This window comes from Labeo rohita, chromosome 22 (genome assembly GCF_022985175.1).
Source record: "Labeo rohita strain BAU-BD-2019 chromosome 22, IGBB_LRoh.1.0, whole genome shotgun sequence".
In the NCBI taxonomy this organism is placed as follows: Eukaryota; Metazoa; Chordata; class Actinopteri; order Cypriniformes; family Cyprinidae; genus Labeo; species Labeo rohita.
Window position 1 is genome coordinate 59,385,353 of NC_066890.1, and position 20,905 is coordinate 59,406,257.

Below are 20,905 nucleotides of genomic sequence, written 5' to 3' on the forward strand. Positions count from 1 at the left end.
TTGTTAAGGGTGTTTGGTCTTCTTTGCATGTACACTTTGCAAAAACTGGGTCGGTACTTCTGCAGCAATGTAGAATGATTTTGAAATCATTTTTGAAGTTGAGGGAGAAAATACGATTGGAGTTTTTCAACATACCCTAACTGTCTTGAAGCAGAATACACTTCAGGCAGAGTTCAGGCAGAGCAAGACAAGATGAATGATTGAGATTAAAAAGTAATGTGGTGAAGGTGTGCAACTCACAGACATAAAAACACAACACACACAGTGTCATGAAATTACAGTTTGAGTCATTCAGTTTTTTCTTTCAACTTCAATCAATACTTTTGCAGTTTCGTTATAAGCTAGGCATCACTGGAAAGGTTTAAACTCAAAATTTATCCTGTGCGTTACAGTTAAAACCGTATTATAAAACCTTTGTGCAGGCTTGATTTTTGTAATATCAACTTCAAATTCGGAACATGATTTGTTTAGACATATGATTATGATTTCATTGCAATGTCCAAAGTCCAAATTGTTTTTTAAAACAAATTTTGTATAAAATAAATGTTTAGTTCAGTACATTTGCATCAGAGTAAACTTAAACCTCTAGAACTCCTTCATTTTTAAGTGTTTATAAAGTGTCGTCTTTAAAAAGATCAACTTTACATCTGTATTTTAAAGCATTCATAAACTACAAACATGTAAGTTCACATCTGCTCTAAGAAGGCCGATGTATTCAAAACGTTTCAGAAATGCAAATGAGTAACAGAATTATTAATAACATAAAAATGAGAAAATAAAATAAGAAATTTCAATAAGAATGTTCAATAAGAATGTTTAAGTCAATCATTTCACAAATAAATTACATAACGCAAACTCAATGAAAGTCATTCTTAGTCAGTCCAAATCTGAAATCTATAAAGTGTATAATCATAGAAGTCTTACAAATCTTACAGATCTGAGAAGGTTACGTCTGTAGAAGGTCTATGGTGTATTAAAAGGTCAATAATGACTGTATGGTCTTGTGATGTCTGAAAAAAGAATAATTAACTCTGTGGTTTATACTCCTCAGAAGGCAGAATGCAAATGGTTCATTTCTATATCTCAAAATAATCTAAAACTCGAGAAATGTGCAGCTGCTTGAGATCACAAATAACAGACCTGTGCATGAAATCATACATTAGGCTGGATTTAAGACTAGACATAATCAACCTCAGGATATTGATTTGGCCGAATATAGGACGTACAGATCCGCTGTGCACGTGGCAACTAAAGAGCACACTATGTTTAATACATCTAGAATATGATTCTTAAGAGAGTACATTTAGCATATGATTAGTCATAATTGATAATACAGAATATTATTGGAATAATCCATAAACATTTGTATAATTTGTTCATAATGCATGACCTCTTATATGGATATGTAAATTTCAAAAATCCCAACACATCAAATAATAACGAAATAAACAATAATTACATTCATTTAGATTTTTAATAGAGAGAAATTCAGTCAATAATAGGGCATTATTTAAAATATAATCTCTGAAGGGGTGCCAGATCTTAAGACATGTTTGAGAAAATATTAGATATCAGATTAAAAACGCCTGATGATTTTCTCTCAGGTCAACCAGGGATAATAAATAAATAACTAAAACTGCAAAATTTCTGTTAACAAATAAGACTGAAATAAAATAAAATTAATAATAAAATAAACAAATACACAAATATTAGTTGAAAACTAAACAAAACTAAAATAAGCTGAAGCACTAAAATTAGCTACCGGAAATAACTAAAACTGAAATAAAAATAAATTAAACCAACATTGCAATATAAAAAAATAATAAAGAAGAAAACGTTTCACAAGGAAGCACAATGAAATTACTAAACATTAAACAAATTAACATTAAATAAAGTAAAAATAAAGGCTAAATCAAAATTTTCATAAAACTAAAGCAACATTGAGTTCAACACGTGGAAGTAGCTGAAGGCCTTCCTGACAGAAATCAATCTCTTTTTTTAATGCCATGCCATCTTCTGTGGCTATATTCATGGTGAGAACCAGGTTTAGTTTTTCAAAAATAAAAACTAAATTAGATGTTTAAGATCCATTTTTTCTAAAAACATTAAGACCAAATTTGAATTTACATGGTCATCTCACAGAGAATTCATACCTTAAATAATGTTACGAAATGAATCTCACCTGAGTAAACAAAAGGTAGATAGATGAAGAAAAAGATGAACTTCATTATGGGGAAAAATCCATGCATTTGACACTCAAATAAGTGTGGTCGTCAAAAAGAGCACTCCAAACACTCTGTAGTCTTCAGCACAATGAAACAAAATGTGGTTACTGAAAAAAGATGCTGCTCTAGATAAACCGTTTCAATACGGAAGTTGCTTTTTTTCAGTGACCTTTGGGGTTTTCCCCCCCCCCACACAGACATTTGATTACTTCTGTTAACACTTTATTTCAATGGTCCACTTTCAACATTCTTCTAACTAAGCAACTACATGTCAACTACCAGTCATTAGAGCATAGCAGACTTTTAGTAGTAGATCCCACATTTGAACTCACCTAAATGTTTCCTCATCCAGTGTATTAGTGTTTTTACAATGAATATAATTAGGTGTTGATTCATATTTATATAGTTATAAAAATACTTACAGTGTAAGTGTACAACTCTAGATGGTGCTATGGAGCAATTTTGTTGTGCATTAGCTTACTAGCTGCCCCTCAGTATAGAAATTGCGTATACTGCGCCTCTTCCTCGTCGTGGTACTCTAGTCAGTGGCGGTGGAGACTGACCTGCAAGAGAATAAATCACTGAATAAAGTTATTTTTGTTTTCGTTGCACACAATAGCATTCTTGTAGCTTCATATCATTACAGTTGAACCTCTGATGTCACTATTTTAACAATGTCCTTACCTTTCTGGGCCTTGAACGTGCTGTCTATGCAGGGTCAGAAAGCTCTCAGATTTCATTAAAATATCTTAATTTGTGTTCAGAAGATGAATGAAAGTCTTACAGGTTTGGAACAATGTGAGGGTGAGTAATTTATGACAGAATTTTCATTTTTGAGTGAGCTATCCCTTTAATTTTCAAAATGGAACGTCCTCAGTACTAACTCTTGGTTGTAAGATAACCAAGAAGGCCCAGCTACGCACTTTATTCATAATACGTTGCTAATTTCATGACTTTTTGGCAATGTAGCTGCAAAATCATGTGTTCTGTCCAGAATTTGCTATTTAAAGGGGTCATCGGATGCCCATTTTCCACAAGTTGATATGATTCTTTAGGGTCTTAATGAAAAGTCTCTAATATACTTTGGTTAAAAATTCTCAACAGTTGTGTAAAACAACACTCTTTTTACCTTGTCAAAATCAGCTCTGCAAAAATCATCTCATTCTGATCGAGGTTGCTTTAAATGCAAATGAGCTCTGCTCGCCCTCCCCTCTCTTCTCTCTGTGAAGACGCGACTGTTTACATTAGCCGCATTTAGCCGCTAAACTTGCTAACTAGCACATTATTAGGAAAGGCGATCTCAAAGATTCATAAAAAAAAAAAACCTTATGCTCACTTCTGCTGTAAGTGAATCTGGATCATGAATGATTCGCACAAACATAGACAGATATTTGTAGATCGGGAGGCGCATTCTCTTCACAAACAAACATAATCTACTGCATCTTCAGCGGCTCAGATGTCGGGAGTAAATGACGACCACTATGCTCATTATTACATCCAGCTACACAGTCGCTCAATCGGAGATATTCTTGTCTAACTTACATCCCTGCTCTGTCATCGAAACAAAGAGGATGGACTCTGACAGCCGATCTAAGGTAAAACGCTCATGTCAATCAACTATCGTGGGAGCGGCCTCTGTGGGTGTGACGCCACAACGACAGACATTTGAGAATGGCTCGATTTGAAAAAGGGAATATTAGTTTTACTGATTAATTAAAAAACACTGCATGGATTTCTGTCATTATAGGGTAGATTTGTACATACACTGCCAACACACATTAATGTTCAAACAACATGTAAAAGTGAACTTAGCATCCGATGACCCCTTTAATGTGTAAACGTCAGTGACAAAATTAAATTTCCTTTAAGATAAAAGGTTTTTCTTTTCATCACAAATATATAAACTGTTATACAGCACGTGATCTACAGTGCGCGCCTCCACATATTGAACTGAAAACGGCGCGCACAATATAACCTCTGACGAGTCGTAAGAAACGTGTTTTTAATTTCGCAACAAGTTAGGAAAATAATGTTAGAATAATGAGATATAGCCTGACTGCATCTTTTACGGGGGAGTGAATGACGAGAGGCGAGCGGATCCATGTGCCAGCTTTATTTAAACAAACAAGACAGATACAGGGTCGAGCAGGCAGGGTCGAGACAGGAGCAGACAGGTGTGTAACAGGCAGACGAAGAGAATAATCCGATAAACCAGAGCGATAAGCCACAAGGCAGGCGGCTAGACAGACGTAAACGAGAAAACCAGGCGGGAGATCAAAAACCAGGAACTTGGAGCAGGAACTAGGAATACAACAATACAATAATTCAACGATTCAACAATCCATGAAGTGCACTGGGGAGGACCGGGGTTTTTATAGAAAGCCTGATTGGTCACGTGGACTGACGCAATCAGAGCGGTGGAGGATGGGAGATGCAGTCCGAGATGCAAAGTAACAGTCAGAGTGTGTAGGTGAAGCGAGAGTGACCTCTGGTGGTGAGTGGACAACGGGACACCGACCAGATTCGTGACAGCATCTCACCTGCCAGCAAGAATTAGGACAACGCGTTTTTTCCTTGCATTTTTCTTAAACTGGATCTGATAACAAACTTCTTTTTTTTCTGAGGTGAGATATGAACTTTACAGCGAAAAGGTTTTTTTTTTTTATAAAAATACTTGAAATAAAGTATATAAAAATGTTATTTGATCTGTGGGAAAACGGTAAAACGTTATTTTACTTTTATAGTGCTGGTGACGGTTGGAGTTGCCACGGCAACTGGCATTCAAACAGCTTGTGAGGACAGCGTCTGAAATTATCGCTCTGTTCTTCGTCACTTACATCAGTTCAACAACTGCACCAGATTGGTTAAGTATTACCCATAGTCTATTTAAAGTGCTTCTGTTAACATTTATGACTCTGTGATTATTTAATATTTTTCCTTTTCTATCTGAAAAGTCCGCTAGCAACACTAACAAATTACTATAACGCTATGACGCTCAGCACCAAACGTCTTGAATCTTTTCATTCATTCAAGCGTGGTGTTGTATTAATTAAAGTAACAGTGCACCCAAAATGAAAAACTCATTTACTCACCATCATATCAGTCCGGATTTGACTGACTCAAAATTATACTTAAAAAGACATACAATAATATACAGAAACAGCAATACAGGTCTCAAAACATGAAATCGCAATGAATAATTTCCGCCTGCTCCTCAAACAAATCTATCATTCAACTTAAGAAGCCTTGAAATAGCCTTGGATGGACATTGGGGATAACAGTCTTCTGGAAGGTCCCATCCTCATTTGGTAGTGTCTCTCCAAGATCCACATCCTCATCATGATATTGTCCATTTCTTAACCAGGTAATAGTCACTGCTGACAGGTAAAAACTTGTGGCATGACACTCCACTGGAGAGGAGGGACTCTTTAGTAACAGAGACACTTCAGGAGCTAAATAAAAACGTTAATGTGAAGAAAATATTTCATACTTCAGATTTATGCACAAGGTCAGTGTAAACATAATACAAATACTAACGAATCAATCATTTCAATAAAAAAAGATCTACTTGTTGAACAAAGTGAAATTCATGAAGACAAGCTACCTCTTCTCTCTAATTCCACTTTCCTTAATGTCAAGAAATGATTTATCTGTATCTGAGCTCCTTGACATCTAGTGAGATAAAATCCTCTCAATCATAAGGCATCACTGGAACTCAAAATTTATAATTTAAAACTGTACTTTAAACATTTTTGCGGCCTCAATTTTTGTAATATCAACTTCAAATATGGAGCATGACTTGATTAGACGTACAGCTTTGGTTTTATAACAAATTTAGAGTCCAAATTGTCTCATAAAACATATTTTGTATTAAATGCACATTTTAAGTTCAGTACATCTGCTTTACAGTAAACTTCAACTTCTAGATGTCTGAATTCACAGTGCTTATTCACAGCTTCTGAGGCTGTATTCATGGCGAGAGCCTCAATCACTGATCTATATATAATGACTGGATCGCTCATTGCGTTCTAAACTGCGGTAAGGCAGTGAAGCCACCGGAAGTGTACCAAAATGTAATTAGTCAGACTTATTCCTCCAAGTTATGTTGTGCATATTTTAAGGTTCCTAAGTGAGCACATCTATTTCAAACTCTTAAAGATCGCGCAAATTCTAAGTGCCTTAAATTACATTTATCTGAATATAACACTACCTCATTTTGCTCAATTTCGTCAATGAAAATAGTCGGAAACAGTCACAACTAAGCCGCATATCTCTATTCAAACACGGCTGTTCCGTTTATGAATGAACGGGCGTTTTTAAAGAATCTGAGTCATTGACTCAATTACCCATTTGTAAAGAGAGTCGCTTTTGTCTTTTTAGTTATTTGAATCATTTGATATTGCTATATTTAAAATGTTATATTTAACATTTTTGCATTATTAACATTTATTAACATTTATCTTAACATGAATGTTATGTAGGCTGAATTAAACCTTTAAATCATTACCTGCTTCAAAATGATGTTAAGGAAATCATTGTTGAAACATGCATTTAGCCTGTAAGGTTACAAATAAAAACACTATAACAGAACAGCATAAACAATTATTAACTGTTCAAGGCAAATTATATGTATACAAAGCATAAATCTTTCAGTTTTCAGAATAAGCATTTTGTCATTTGTAAATATGGTGAACGTCCGATGTTTATCATTTTCATATGATGTTCGCTACAGTAATGTATATGAATGTAACTTTTTAATAAGCAGAGGGAATTCCCGACATTAAACAAATAACCGTTTACAGGCTTAGGACGTTTGCGTTGTGAGAATGTACAGTGAGACGTCAGATATGAAAACGCTGACTTGTTAGGTGATGTTTTCTCATTAAAGTCGTATTATTTCCTATTAATTCAATAGAATGTTTGCGAATACAAGGGAATAGCAATATGGCGGCGCAGTGACTTCACTTCTATGACGTCATGAGCTGTCCAGTTCTCTATTATAGATCAGTGGCCTCAATGGATTTACATGGACCAGAGAATTCAACCTTTAAATGATGTTATGAAATGAATCTCACCTGAGTAAACAAAAGGTACATAGATGAAGAAAATTATGAACTTCATTATGGACAAAAATCGATGAAATCAAATAAATGTAGTTGTCAAAGAGCCCTGCAAACACTCTGTGGTCTTCAGCACATCGACAGGAAGAAGTGGTTTTTGAGGGAAAGTGCTGCTCTAGATTAAGAGTTTCAATACGGATGTTTAAGGAAGAAAGTGTTATTCACACATTGACGTTGCTTCATTCAGTAACCATTTTTTTTTTTCCCAGATGGATAATTCTGTTAACACTTTATTTTGATATGCCTCTTTAGAAAATCTGCTAACATGTAGATTTAACAGTAATAGTCTGCAGAAACTGAATGAAGTAATCAAAAATAAAATAACAATGGATAGTTTTCACTATATAAACACAGTTAAAATTAGAAAAAGTTATTCAGTCAAGAGCAAGATTTTCTCTTTGTCTTTTGAAAGTCAAAGTGATGTGATGTGTGGCCAAGTATGGTCTCCCAAACTTTCCATTAATTCCAAATCTATAAACAAATGATGTCAAAAGTATTCCAAAAATAATCAGAATACATTACCTAAAATGAGTAATCTTGATTGCATTACTGATTACAATTTTCAAGATGCAATTTGTAATCAGTAATGACCTGCAATTTTCCAGTAATCTTGCCAGCACTGTTTACAGGAGATTTTCTTTTTAAATATTTACAAATGGAAAGACAAGATCACACATAGTAACACATTTAAAGCATCTGCTATTAACATGAGTTTCATACAGACAGTATCTGATTGTTCTTTAGCTGGTTTGCATTATTTTTACAATGTTTTCTTACTCTTTCCTGTCATTTCTTGACACCAAGCAAAAACTGCCACTGATACAGGTTTATGACGTCCTTGTGGATACTATTCAACACTGAAATGTGTTTAGGTCCTGAAGGTTCTCAACTGGACTGAAATCTGGGGCCTGTACAGATGAATGGAGGAAACTCTTTGAAGATTTTCATTCGGACAGACTTCCGACTCAATCTTCAGCTCTGAAAAGAAATATCTTAAATATTAAATGAGGATATTATGTATTACACTATTTGTATAAGCACTGAAAAAACATGTGAACATTCCAAATCCCACATTTTTGGAATTATAAGGGGAAAAAAAGGAATTTCTCCAAACAATCAAATTTTCTAAAATGTTGCCTAAAGACAAACATTTGGCTTCGACTGTTTTTGTAAATGTAGATTTTGTAAACTATAACTCATACACAGTAAAATATCTGTAAATCTAGACTTCTGAATTCTTGTGTAAACGCTGCTAATATTCTCATCATGATGAAGGCCAGTGTTGCCAAATCCGCAGTTTTCCAGTGGACTTGGGCTACTTTAACACTGTTGCCGTGGGTTATTTTTGAAGTCCGTGGGTTGAAGCTACCACAATAATGTCATATTTAGCCCCTGAAATATGAATTTACCAGGGGAACACTGACCAAAAAAAAAAAAAAAAAAAAAAAAAAAAAAATTTAATCTAAGTGCTATTGGCTAGTTTTGGCCTAATTTTGAGTAGCAACTGGGTGGGTTTTGTTGTGAAACCTGGCAACCCTGATGAAGGCATAATTAGAAATAAGAGCAGTTCAAAGAAAGATCAGAAAAAATGCAAGTAAACATACTTAGCATCCTTCGGACTAGAAGACAAATAAGCAGGAGTAGGGAAATTCCCAATGCACACACAAGTATTTTGAAGAATACATCTGAAAGTCATTCAAAAATATAAAAAAATATAATCAGAAAAAAACATAAAATAACATACAGAAACTGCAATATAGGAATGAAACAAGTAGCCAATGAAATAAAAAAATAATAATCAATTCTAAAAATGACACGTTATTAGCTGGGCCCAGAGTTATTATCAGTAACTTAAAAATGTACTTTTAAATAAAGCTAAAATAAAATACATTTTCAAATGAAAAAACTAATAAACTAAATAAAAATGACAAATGTTTCCTTGGCACTAAATGAAATAGGTTTAAGTTAAAGGTAAATTTCAACTTAATTAAAATTTCAACGTAAGTTAAAGTTAAATTTTAAAGATAAAATGTCTAAAATAAATACAAACTACTGAATAAAAATAAATTAACCCTAAATAGCAACAAAATAACAAAAAAAAAAAAAAAGAAAAAAAAAAAAACAAAAACAAACAAAAGGTATCAGGTATTTTTTGCAGAAACTGACAAACAAGTAGTATAAACCTAATTGGCAAACAAGTCATAAATGCAACATGAGTCTTCTGAAGCCGTCACATATCTTTATGCTTGAAGAAGAGACTAAAACATCAATTTTGGACATGAAAATGATCCAGTGATTTCAGTTGTTTGCCTTAATTTAATGGTTTGAATTTAAAAAATAAATTATTTATACACAAACAGATTGAGCTTTATGGCAGACGGAGACGGATCGTGCCTATTCCTTTCACAAATAAATAGTTTTGCCTCAGAAGACTTGGAATATTAATACTTTTGGAATAAATTATGACTGTATCTGCCGGATATATCTTGTGTTTTATTGACAAATGGTAGGTGTAACAGGCGTAAATGTGTAAATAATAAAATGTAAAGAAAACTAGTGACTGTTCACATTGAAAAATCACACCCCAACATATATTACCCAATAATGGCAATATTATTACCCAATATTATTACCCAGTTTAATCATGATGATAAAATTCCCAGTGCCTTTTGCGTCAGCATTATGACGCCAAGGGTTTCTTATTTAAAGCAATGAAGGACGAAAAATGTTGCAAAAATAATGTGACCTGTTGAGCATCAATATGTTGCAAATGTCTGATCTTGTAAATCATCTGAAGGAATAAAAATGAATGATGTTCATCTGTCTCTCAAACAAATCTATCATATGACTTTAGAAGACTTAAAATACGACGCACAAGTGATATTGATAAAATGAAACTTATGGTGTTTTCTTCTCTTAAGCTTGACAAACTCGACAGTACAACAGAACTGTTAACAACTTACCGTAGCTACTCTTGAGCTCGTGCTTAGTCATCCACACAGTGTTTCCCTCATGCTCCACCAGACAAAAATACTCATTCTTCTTCCACTCTTCTGGAGTAACATTGAGGGTAACAGTCTTCTGGAAGGTCCCATCCTCATTTGGCAGTAGATCTCCAAACTCCACATCCTCATTATGCTCCTCTTCATTTCTTAACCAGGTTATAGTTATTTCTGATGGGTAGAAACCAGTGACATGACACATCACTGGAGAGGAGGAATTCCTCTGAAACACAGACACTTCAGGAGCTAAAAAAAAAAGAAAAAGATCAATGATTGAAATCATTAAGACACAAACATAAGAGACACAAAAATGAAGTTTTTAAAGACAAGCTACCTCTTCCTCTAAATCTGCTTTCCTTAACGTCAAGAAATATTTTAACCAATCAACACACTCATGTCCATAGTATTGTTTGAGAAATTCAAGTTGTCCTTTGTCATCATTCCACTTTATCATTGTGCGTACTGCACGCCATACAGATGCTAAGTACATGCTGTATTCCACATTTAGTGAGATGAAATCCTCTCCATTATAACCGTGCTGATCAAACCCATGCGAGATATTAGTCTTATCATCCCAATCACATCCATACATCCTCTGATATGTGCGAACACCTGAAGAGAAAAAGCTGGGAATCATAAGATCTGCTCTTTTTTGTTGAATAAGGTTATCTTTGACATTTAAAACTAAAGTTTTTTAACTTACCATGCAAGTGATTTAATTGCTCCATTAGAATAGTAATGTTGATTGTGTTATTCTGCTGTACTCGTTCTCTGATCTCAATATATTCTTCCCATTTGTCTCCAGATGCACTGAACTCCTTCATCCAGTCTTGTTTGGGAATCAGCTTGTTTATCTCACTGTCATAATAATCAATCTGTTGTCCATCCAATAGAGTTACAGAAGAAATCTCAGGGATTCCTACAATCGTCCGTCCATTTATTTCAGTGTAAAGGTTGGTGAAGGTGTGCAATTCTGAAACAAACAACATGCAGACATTAAAACACCATATACACATTTAAGTTATTTTTTGTTTTTGCAGTTTCATCATGTTTTAAACTCAAAAATCTGTAAATATTGCATCAACTTCAAATTTGGAACATGACTTGGTTAGATATATGGCCTTGGTTTTATAGCAATAAAACAGAGTCTAAATTATTTTGTAAAACAGTGTGTATAAAATAAATATGTTTAGTACATTTACTCTACAGTAAACAAACGTTTAAACTTTTATACACTTTGTTAAAAAGACCAAACTTGGGTCTGTATTTCAAAGCATTCATAAATCTATGGATTTATGTTAAACAACAACAACAAAAAAGGTGGGTAACAGTTAACATGGTAAATTACATTAAAAAGAAATTTTAGTTATTCGTTTAAAAAAAAAATAAAAAGGGAGAAAAAAATAAATAGTTTCACATTCGAGAACATTAGATTAAAAATCAGATAGCAGGGATATTATTGACAAATAAAGCTATTAAAACATTTCTGTTAATCAAAATTAAGCTGAAATAAAACAGAATTATTAATAAATATAATAGAAATATTAGTTGAAAACTTAAACTAAATAAAAATTTTAAAATATCATCTTGGCAATAAACTAAGCACTTAAATTTGGATTCACTTGGTTAGCTGACAGAGAATTCAACCTTTAAATGATGTTATGAAATGAATCTCACCTGTATAAACAAAAGGTATGTAGATGAAGAAAATGATGAACTTCATTATTGATAAAACGTTCATTTGTCTCAAATGAGTGTAGTTGTCAAAATGCAAATCAATGTGATCTTCAGCACGGTGACAGGAAGAAGTGGTTACTGAGGGAAGACGCTGCTCTAGATAAAGAGTTGCAATATGCATGTGAGTAATGTTTTTACTCGCAAGGGTAAGGAGTTTTACTTTTTTCCCAAGACAGAGAATTGATAATTTGTGTTAACACTTTATTTTGATATGCCACTTTAGACAGTTTACTGTTTACTTTAGGTCTAACAGTAATATTTAGGTACTGAAATACAGCAGAAATTGAATGAAGTAATTGAATGTAAAATATATACACAGATGAATCCTTACAGTTAAAGTTATTCAGTCAAAAGCAAAGTGATTTTCTCTTTGTCGTTTGTTGTTTGATTAACAGGTTTGTTAGGCTGCTATCACTTTAAGACCTACCGCACAAATCTAATATACTGTTACATGTGCATTTTCTTTCTTAATTGTTAACACTCACTTAACACATACAGTCACCGACTGTGTTTCCATAAATACTCACCAGGACGGGCATTTTGACATCATTTTGTGCGTATCAGAAAGTTCATGTGTAATTAGCAGCGAAAAAGAAGGAGCTGTCTGAGAGCCGCAAATACTGAATTGAGCTTGTGAAAGAGAGATGGATTACATAATTAATCGTACATTTATTAATAAACCAGATAAATCATAATAATGAGCTTTTAAATTGCCTACAAAGCCTAATAATCTCTCAAGCGCACACAGAAAAACTTGCCACAGCGCACTGGCAGATATAATAATTATCAATGTGTCCGAGAAAAACAGCAAGGAGTCTGCATTAATGTTTTAATAATCTAATAAACTAGTGATTTCTCGTCATCTCCACAGTAGTGGATGCACCTACATGCATGTTTCTTACGGATTACATAATCTGAGAATATTTGTTTTCTATTTCTATTGGTTACTTCAATAGTAGACATTTTACAGAGTTTCAACTTTTCTTCCTCAAGTTCAGAGACCGAGACGGCAGAAAGACTATCCTGTTTGCTTTATTTTACAAAAGCGCAACATTATGTTGTTACTGTGAGTGCAGACAAATAAACAGAGTCTTTACAGATTTGAAAGATGTATTACTTTTATCTGTATGACTAGAAATTACAACGTATTTTAAGAGCAAGCGACCGCACCGGCGCCTTCTTCTGTCATGCAGTAAATGTGCTACTATTTAGTTTTCACACTCTGCACAGACACTTCAATAGCGCACATTTTTCTAAGTTAACATTAGATTGAGCAGCCATGTAAAGTTGCCACTACATACAACTTTCAGATTCGTATTTGAGGTTGATGAATGGTAGGTGAGCATTTGGATGTCCTTCCCAATGCACTCACTATATTACCACATAGATCAGATAGTAACGTTCTGTCCATGACTTTACCACTTCCTGTGGAAGTTTTTTTCTGCGACTAAGTAATAAAATTCTGGTTGACAAAGCCTCTTCTCATCGACTAATGGTTAGTCAAATAGACATTTATGTGCATGTAAAACTAACTGGGTTTCCATTACAGATTTGTGCAAAATGTATGCGGTATTTTATAAATGTCGATAAAACACCTAATGCGAATCAACGCTGTTTCCATTAACCGATGTTATGCGACTAAAACTTAGTTTTTTCCTCTTGCAATAAGTTATAGCGATGGCTCTGGGTAGGTTTATGTATATCGCAGCCGCACTAGCCATTATTTTTAATTGAAGGAGACGATCAGCTCTGGTTGCCATGTCCAAGCCGTAATGCAGTGTAAATAACCCCTGTTATAAGGTGTTTCTTGGCGGTAATAGTAAATTAAAGATGATCATGTGACTTTTACGTATGCCAGGTGACATGTAAATGCGAAAAAAAATTTCCATTGCAGTTTTGCGATATATTCCTTTTCAAATTGTCTGAAAAACCACCCCATGCGAGTGTAAAAACTTTTTTTGTGAAAGTGGCGTGTTTCCATTGGACGTATTTTCTTTTTTTCTTTTTTTTATAACTTTATTTAGATAGGACGAGCCTGGACTCGAACTCGGGATGCCCGCAGTGCAACGGCGCTATATGTTGGCGCACTAACCATGGGCGTATTTTTAATTTGAGATTTCAATTTGTGCAATTTGAAGGGTAATGGAAACGCACCTTCTGACATCTTAATGACATTCATTAGATGTTTGTACATAGTAGATGCTTTCCAGATGAAGTGCTCTTTAACAGACATCTTGCAGATGTGCGTGTGCTATTTGGGAATAAGTAATATTTCAATAATTTAACAACATACTGCATGTTCTCTGATGTCAGTTAATGGTCATGCATTTTATTTCTCTTTCTTTTATAACAATAATCACATTTTTAATTAATTCAAAATCGACAAATGAATGATGCCAAAAGTAATCCAAAAGTAATCAGAGTACATTACCTAAATGAGTCATCTTGATTACATTACTAACTACAATTTTTAACTTGTAATTTGTAATCAGGCTACAATTTTGAAGTAATTCACCCAGCACTGTTTACAGGTAATTTTCTTTTGAAATATTTACAAATGAAAAGACATGATCACACACAGTAACACATTTAAGGCATCCATTACAGCTGCTATTAAAATGGTTTGCATTTGCATGTTAAATCTTGTCCAAGGTACCAAGTGAGCAAAAACTGCCACTGATGCAGGTTTATGACGTCCTTATGGATATTATTCAACACTAAACATGTTTTGCTCCTGAAGATTCACAAATAGACTGAAATCTAGGGCCTGTACAGATGAATGGAGGAAACTCTTCAAAGATTTAGATCTGCTTTTTGTTCTGACAGACTTCCTGCTCAAACTTCATTTCTGCAAAGTAATGTTATAAATATTAATTGAAGATATTTTTAATTACACTATTTGTATAAGCAATGAAACAGCATGAGAACATTACAAATCCTGAATTTTTGAAATTGTAAAAACACAGCAAATTCTCCAAACAATCTCTTTTTCCAGACTTTTGAATGCTTGTGTATTTGCTGTGGACATTCCCATCATCCTAACACTGATGAGGCCATAAAGAGAAATAAGAGCATTTCAGAGAAAGACCAGGAAGAAAAAACTGGTAAACATACTTACTAGCATCATTCGGACTGCAGAACAAATTAACAGAAAAAGGGAAACTCCCGCCACAGACGCAAGTGGTACGATGAAGTGTACTTTTGCAGGTTCTTCAAAAATATAAACAATATAATTAAAAAATAAAACACAAAGAAATAGCAATAGGGCTGAAACTGACACTCTTGACAACTTACTGTCGTTTCTCTTCATTTCATTCTCAGCCAGAATATCCTGGATGGTCTTTCCCTTGTGCTCCACCACAGGAACATACTGATTCTTCATCCATTCGTCTGGAAGAACAGGGAAAGCTGGAAACTTCTGGAAGGTCCCATCTTCATTTGCCAGTAGCTCTCAAGGATCCACATCCTCATGGTGCTTCTCTCCATTTCTTAACCAGGTTATAGCTTCAAAACAATACGTTTGCAGTTTCATCATAAGTTTTAAACAAAAACAATCTGAAAATATGACATTACAATTAAAACTGTACTATAAAACCTTTTCGCAGGCTCAATTTTTGTGATATCAACTTCAAATTTGAAACACAACTTGATTAGACAAGCAACTTTTTTAACATTTAATTGAGGTTATAAAATAATCAATCTCACCTGAGTAAACAAAAGGTACGCAGATGAAGAAAATTATTAACTTCATTATGGATGGAAATCAATGCATTTGACTCTCAAATAAGTGTAGTCGTCAAATAGCACTGCTCTTCAGCACATTGATAGGAAAAAGTGGTTACTGAGGGAAAATAAACTGTTTAAATGCATGTTTAGGGAGGAAAGTGTTACAAGTTGACGTCACTTCATTCACTAACCTAAATTTGATCATTTCTGTAACCACTTTATGCACTATGGCATGCATTAGCCACAGCGTCTGAAATTTTTCTCTTTTTTTTGTAACAACTGCACTGTAAAAATTTTCTCAAGTTTCAACTTAAAAACTTAAGTTCAGCAGTTGCCTTAAAATTGTAAGTTAAATCAACTTAAAAGTACAAGTCATTGCAACTCACTACAATAAAATATATTTAAATGACTTGTACTTTTACGTTGATTTAACTTAAAACTTTAAGGCAGCTGCTAAACTGAAGTTTTTAAGTTGAAACTGGTAAAAACCTTTTACAGTGTGTCTACATTTGTTTATAAGTGATGTTTATAATTTTGCTTGGCTTTAAATTGTTTCCACACAAGTTTTTTTGAAACTGCATGTATTATTTACATTTATAATTGAAAGTTACAAAAACAACCAATGAAACTACTAGAAATTAATGAACTTACAGTTTGAAAAACAAAACTGTAACTGTATATTTACAGGCAGTAACTGATTACATAATTAGATTAAAATGCTCATAATCAGACAGTTTGTTTTTTTTTATGGAATAATCCCAAATCTATAAATGAATAATGTCAAAAGTAATCTAAGAGTAATCCAAAAGTCGTCAGAATACATTACCTAAAATGATTTTTCTCCAATTTCAACTTAAAAACTTAAGTTCAGCAGCTGACTTAAAATTGTAAGTTAAATCAACTTAAAAGTACAAGACATTTCAACTCACTACAATCATATGTTTAAATGACTTGTACTTTTAAGTTGATTTAACTTAAAATTTTAAGGCAGCTGCTAAACTTAAGTTTTTAAGTTAAAAATTGGTCAAATATTTTCACGGTGTGTTTACATTTATAAATTGAGCTGATGTTGCACGTACAATATTATAAGAAATGTTTATTTTTCAGATTTATATTGTTTACAAGAGCTTTATTGAAACTGCATGCGTTCTTTAATTTTACAATTGAAACTTACAAAAACAACCTAGAAATGAATGAACTTACAGTTTGAAAAACAAAAATGTAACTATATTTACAGGCAGTAACTGATTACATGTAATCTAGATTACATAGTTAGATTAAAATGCTCATAATCAGATTACAGTTAGTTTTTATGGATTAATCCCATATCTATAAATGAATAATGTCAAAAGTAATCTGAGAGTCCAAATACATTACCTAAAAAGTAATCCAATTACATTACCTAAATTTTCAACATTTGCAATCAGTAACAGACTACAATTTTAAGCAATCTAGCCAACACATGACATTTTCTTTTGAAATATTTACAAAGACATGATCACACACAGTAACACATTTAATGCGCCCATTACAGCTGCTATTAACATGGTTTGAATTTGCATGTTGTATCTTGTCCAAGGCTCCAAGTGAGCACTGGTACAGGTTTATGATGTCCTTGTGGATATTATTTAACAGTTAAACATAATTTGGTCCTGAAGATTCTCGATCGGACTGAAATCTGGGATCTGTTCAGATGAACAGAAGAAACTCTTCAAAGATTTAGGTCTGATTTTCTTTACGACAGACTGCCAGCTGAAACTTCATTTCTGAAAAGCAATGTCATACATATTAAATATTAATTGAGGATATTTTTAATTATACTACTTGTATAAGCACTGAAACAGCATGTGAACATTACAAATTCAGAATTTTTGGAATTGTTATTAAAAAACCCAGCCAATTCTCCAGTCAGAAACATTTGGTTTTGACTGTTTTTGTAAATGTAGATTTTGAAACTTAAGCTCATACATATTAAAATATGTGTGAATCCAGGCTTCCGAATGCTTGAGGACATTCCCATCATCCTAACTAGAAAAAGATCTGGAAAAATACAGGTAAACATACTTACTTGTATCTTTCATGAAAGACCAATAAACAGGAGTATGGAAACTCCCACCACCAAAATTAATTTGAGGTTTACTTGTGCCAATCCTTCAAAAATATAAAAACATTATTAGAAAAAAACAAAAAAACAAACAAACAAACAACAAAAAAAAACAAGTAGCCAGTGAAATAAATATTACCAATACTAAAAATTACAAGTTATTAGCTGGGTACAGGGTTATTATCAGTAACCATAAAAAACTGTAACAAAATTGTCGTTACTCTTGATCTCGTCCTCAGTCAGAATTCTTCCGGATGATCTTTCCCTCGTGCTTCACAACACAAACATACCAGTTCTTCTTCCACTCGTTTTGAGTAACATAGACTGTAGCTGTCTTCTGGAAGGTCCCATCCTCATTTGGTAGTAGATCTCCAAGATCCACATCCTCATGGTCATCCCGTCCAACTTCTTAACTGGGTAATAGTCACTGCTGATGGGTAAAAACCCATGGCATGACACACCACTGGAAAGGAGGGATTTTTCTGTAACAGAGACACTTCAGGTGCTAAAAAACTTTGAGAGAAATGTGAGGAAAACATTTACTACTTCAAATGTATGCATAAAATAAAAAATGTATTCAACTTTTTCACATAAATGCAGCTACATTTTTTTTTAACCATTCAGTATTTCAGTTTCAAAATAGAGAGTCAATAAACCAAATTTCAGCATTTTTCAAAAAAGTAATATATTTTTGTTCATTTGAGAGAATTTGATGGTACTAATTAATATGTGAATTTTTCGAAGACAAGCTACCTCTTCTCTCTAAATCCACTTTCCTCAACATCAAGAAATATTTTAACCACTCAACACAATCATGTTGGTAGTATTGTTTCAGTAATTCAAGTTGTTCACTGTCATCATTCCACTTCATCATGGTGGGTAGTCCTTGCTCTATAAATGTGGTGTATCTGTACTTCTCTTGTAGTAAGAGAAAATCTCTCCATCATAGCTGTGCTGATCAAACCCATGCAAGACTCTAGTCTCATCATCCCATCACATCCATACATCCTCTGATATGTATGAACACCTGAACAAGAGAGATGGCTTACTTTTATTTTAAATATATAAGGTAATTCTTGACGCTTAGAAATTTAGTATAAAGTATTTTAACTCACCATGTGACTGACTGAATTGCTCCTTAAAATGCTTATAATCAGATTGCAGTTACTTTTGCACTGCATGATAACAACTTATGAGTAAATTACTCATAATTTATAGATTCTAGATATAGATCAAATAGACGTTTAGCAAATGTATGTAAAACTAGCCGGGTTTCAGTTACAGATTTGCAAGAAATGTTTGCAATATTTTATAAATGTTGATTAAAAACCTATTGTGAATTGACGCCGTTTCCATTTACTGATGTTATGTAACTAAACCGTGTTTTTTTTCCTTTAGTGATAAGTCATAGTGACGGATCTGGGTAGGTTTGCGTTTTTCGTGGCCGCCACACTAGCCATTATTTTTAATCAGAAGGAAACAATTGGCTCTTTTTGCCATGCTGAAGCCGTAATGCAGTGTACATATGGGGTTAAAAGGTGTTGCTTGGAGGTTATACACTGTAAAAAACCAAAAACACAATTTGTTGAGTCAGCTTAAAATAATTTGTTACCTGGCTGCCTTAAAATTTCAAGTTCAGTCAACTCAAATAAGTTTAGTCAACTTGAAATATTAAGTTGTACTAAGTAACAACTTAGATATTTGTGTTTGTCAAACTTAACAGATGGGTAAAATTTTAATTTGAATCAACTCAAATATCTAAGTTGTCACTTAGTATAATTTAACATTTTAAGTAGAATAAACTTTTTTTAGTTGACTGAACTTAAAATGTTAAGGCAGACAGGTAACAAATTATTTTAAGTTGACTCAAATTGTTTTTTTTTTACAGTGTAGTACATTAAAACTGATCATGTGATTTTTACGTAAGCCAGGTAAACCTGTAAATGTGTTTCCATTGCAATTTTGCGATATATTCCTTTTTCTATTTTTTTTGCCTGAAAAACCACCTCATGTGAGCATAAAAACTTTCTTGCGAAATTTGGGAGTTTTTGCAATTTGTGTAATTCGTTCATTAGATGTTTGTACATAGTAGATGCTTTCCACATGAAGCGCTCTTTAACAGACAAAATGTACATGTACTATTTTGGAATATTTATATTAATATTTCAATATTTTAACAACACATTTGCATGTTCTCTGTTGTCCGTTAATGGTCATGCATTTTATTTCCCTTTCTTCTATAACAATAATCACATTTTAATTACTTGCAAATCTACAAATGTATGATCCCGAAAGTAATCCAAAAGTAATCCGAATACATTACCTAAAATGAGTAATCCTGATTACATTACTACAATTTTCAACATGTAATTTGTAATCAGATTACAATTTTAAAGTAATCCATCCAGCACTGTTTACATGTCATTTTCTTTTGAAATATTTACAAATGAAAAGACAAGATCACACACTAACAATCTAAGGTGCATTACAGCCGCTATTAACATGAGTTTGCATTTGCTTGTTGTATCTTTTCTAAGGCACTAAATGAGCAAAAACTGCCACTGATGCAGGTTTATGATGTCCTCGTGGATATTATTCAACAATGAAACATGTTTTGGTCCTGAAGATTCTCAATTGGACTTTTAACAGATCAACAGGAAATTCTTCAAATATTTAGGCCTGGTTTAGACTTCCAGCTCAAACTTCAGCTCTGCAAAATATAGATATTAAGATATTTTTAATTACACTATTGGTACAAAAACTGTTGAAAAACTCAAAACACAGTTTTTGCAATTCTGAGTGTGTTACACACAGGTGAGTGGGCTGGACAAACCACCTGTAGTAGTGCATTCTTTCATCTCTATATGCACCAGACACTTTCTTATTAACACTTAGTTTCTACGTCTAGTGTATTTATGTTCATATTTATGTTTATTTATGTAGCACCGTGGTCCTGCGAGACACGACATTTTGTTCCACTGTATGTCCACA

The 20,905-nt window shown here is 33.4% G+C and overlaps 2 protein-coding genes and 1 pseudogene across 4 annotated transcripts in view; all 3 read right to left on the reverse strand.

Annotated features, from left to right (window-relative positions):
• Positions 1–15,798, reverse strand: part of LOC127154092 (major histocompatibility complex class I-related gene protein-like) — a 37,904-nt gene extending 22,106 nt beyond the window's left edge. The window contains exon 1 of one of the 3 annotated variants that reach the window (XM_051095494.1): positions 15,790–15,798. Coding sequence is in view for 1 of the 3 variants with exons in the window: in XM_051095491.1 (XP_050951448.1) it covers positions 2,183–2,249 (67 nt within the window). In the remaining 2 variants the exon portion in view is untranslated. Of the gene's footprint in view, positions 1–2,182; positions 2,315–7,300; positions 7,310–15,789 lie in introns of those variants that run through there. The other 2 variants (XM_051095493.1, XM_051095491.1) reach the window with 2 other exon arrangements.
• LOC127153438 (major histocompatibility complex class I-related gene protein-like) lies at positions 10,262–15,466 on the reverse strand. Its single transcript, XM_051094492.1, has 4 exons — positions 15,379–15,466; positions 11,051–11,320; positions 10,675–10,959; positions 10,262–10,593 (listed from the first exon to the last, which is right to left on the reverse strand). Exons 1-4 carry the CDS (start codon positions 15,464–15,466, stop codon positions 10,262–10,264), a joined length of 975 nt encoding a protein of 324 aa, XP_050950449.1.
• A 1,452-nt stretch (positions 15,799–17,250) lies between the features above and the next one.
• On the reverse strand, positions 17,251–19,869 carry LOC127153439 (saoe class I histocompatibility antigen, A alpha chain-like; annotated as a pseudogene).
• Between the last annotated feature and the right edge of the window lie 1,036 nt (positions 19,870–20,905).

What these genes read in the sequence shown, in the direction of transcription:
- LOC127153438 (XM_051094492.1), bottom strand. Translation starts at nt 15,466, where the DNA reads ATGAAGAATCAGTATGTTCCTGTGGTGGAGCACAAGGGAAAGACCATC. An exon ending in TGAAATGAAGAGAAACGACA is followed by an intron (nt 11,321 to 15,378) that starts GTAAGTTGTCAA and finishes TGTTTGTTTCAG; the next exon opens with AATTGCACACCTTCACCAAC. An exon ending in TTTAGAGGAAGAGGTAGCTT is followed by an intron (nt 10,594 to 10,674) that starts GTCTTTAAAAAC and finishes TTTTTTTTTTAG; the next exon opens with CTCCTGAAGTGTCTGTGTTT.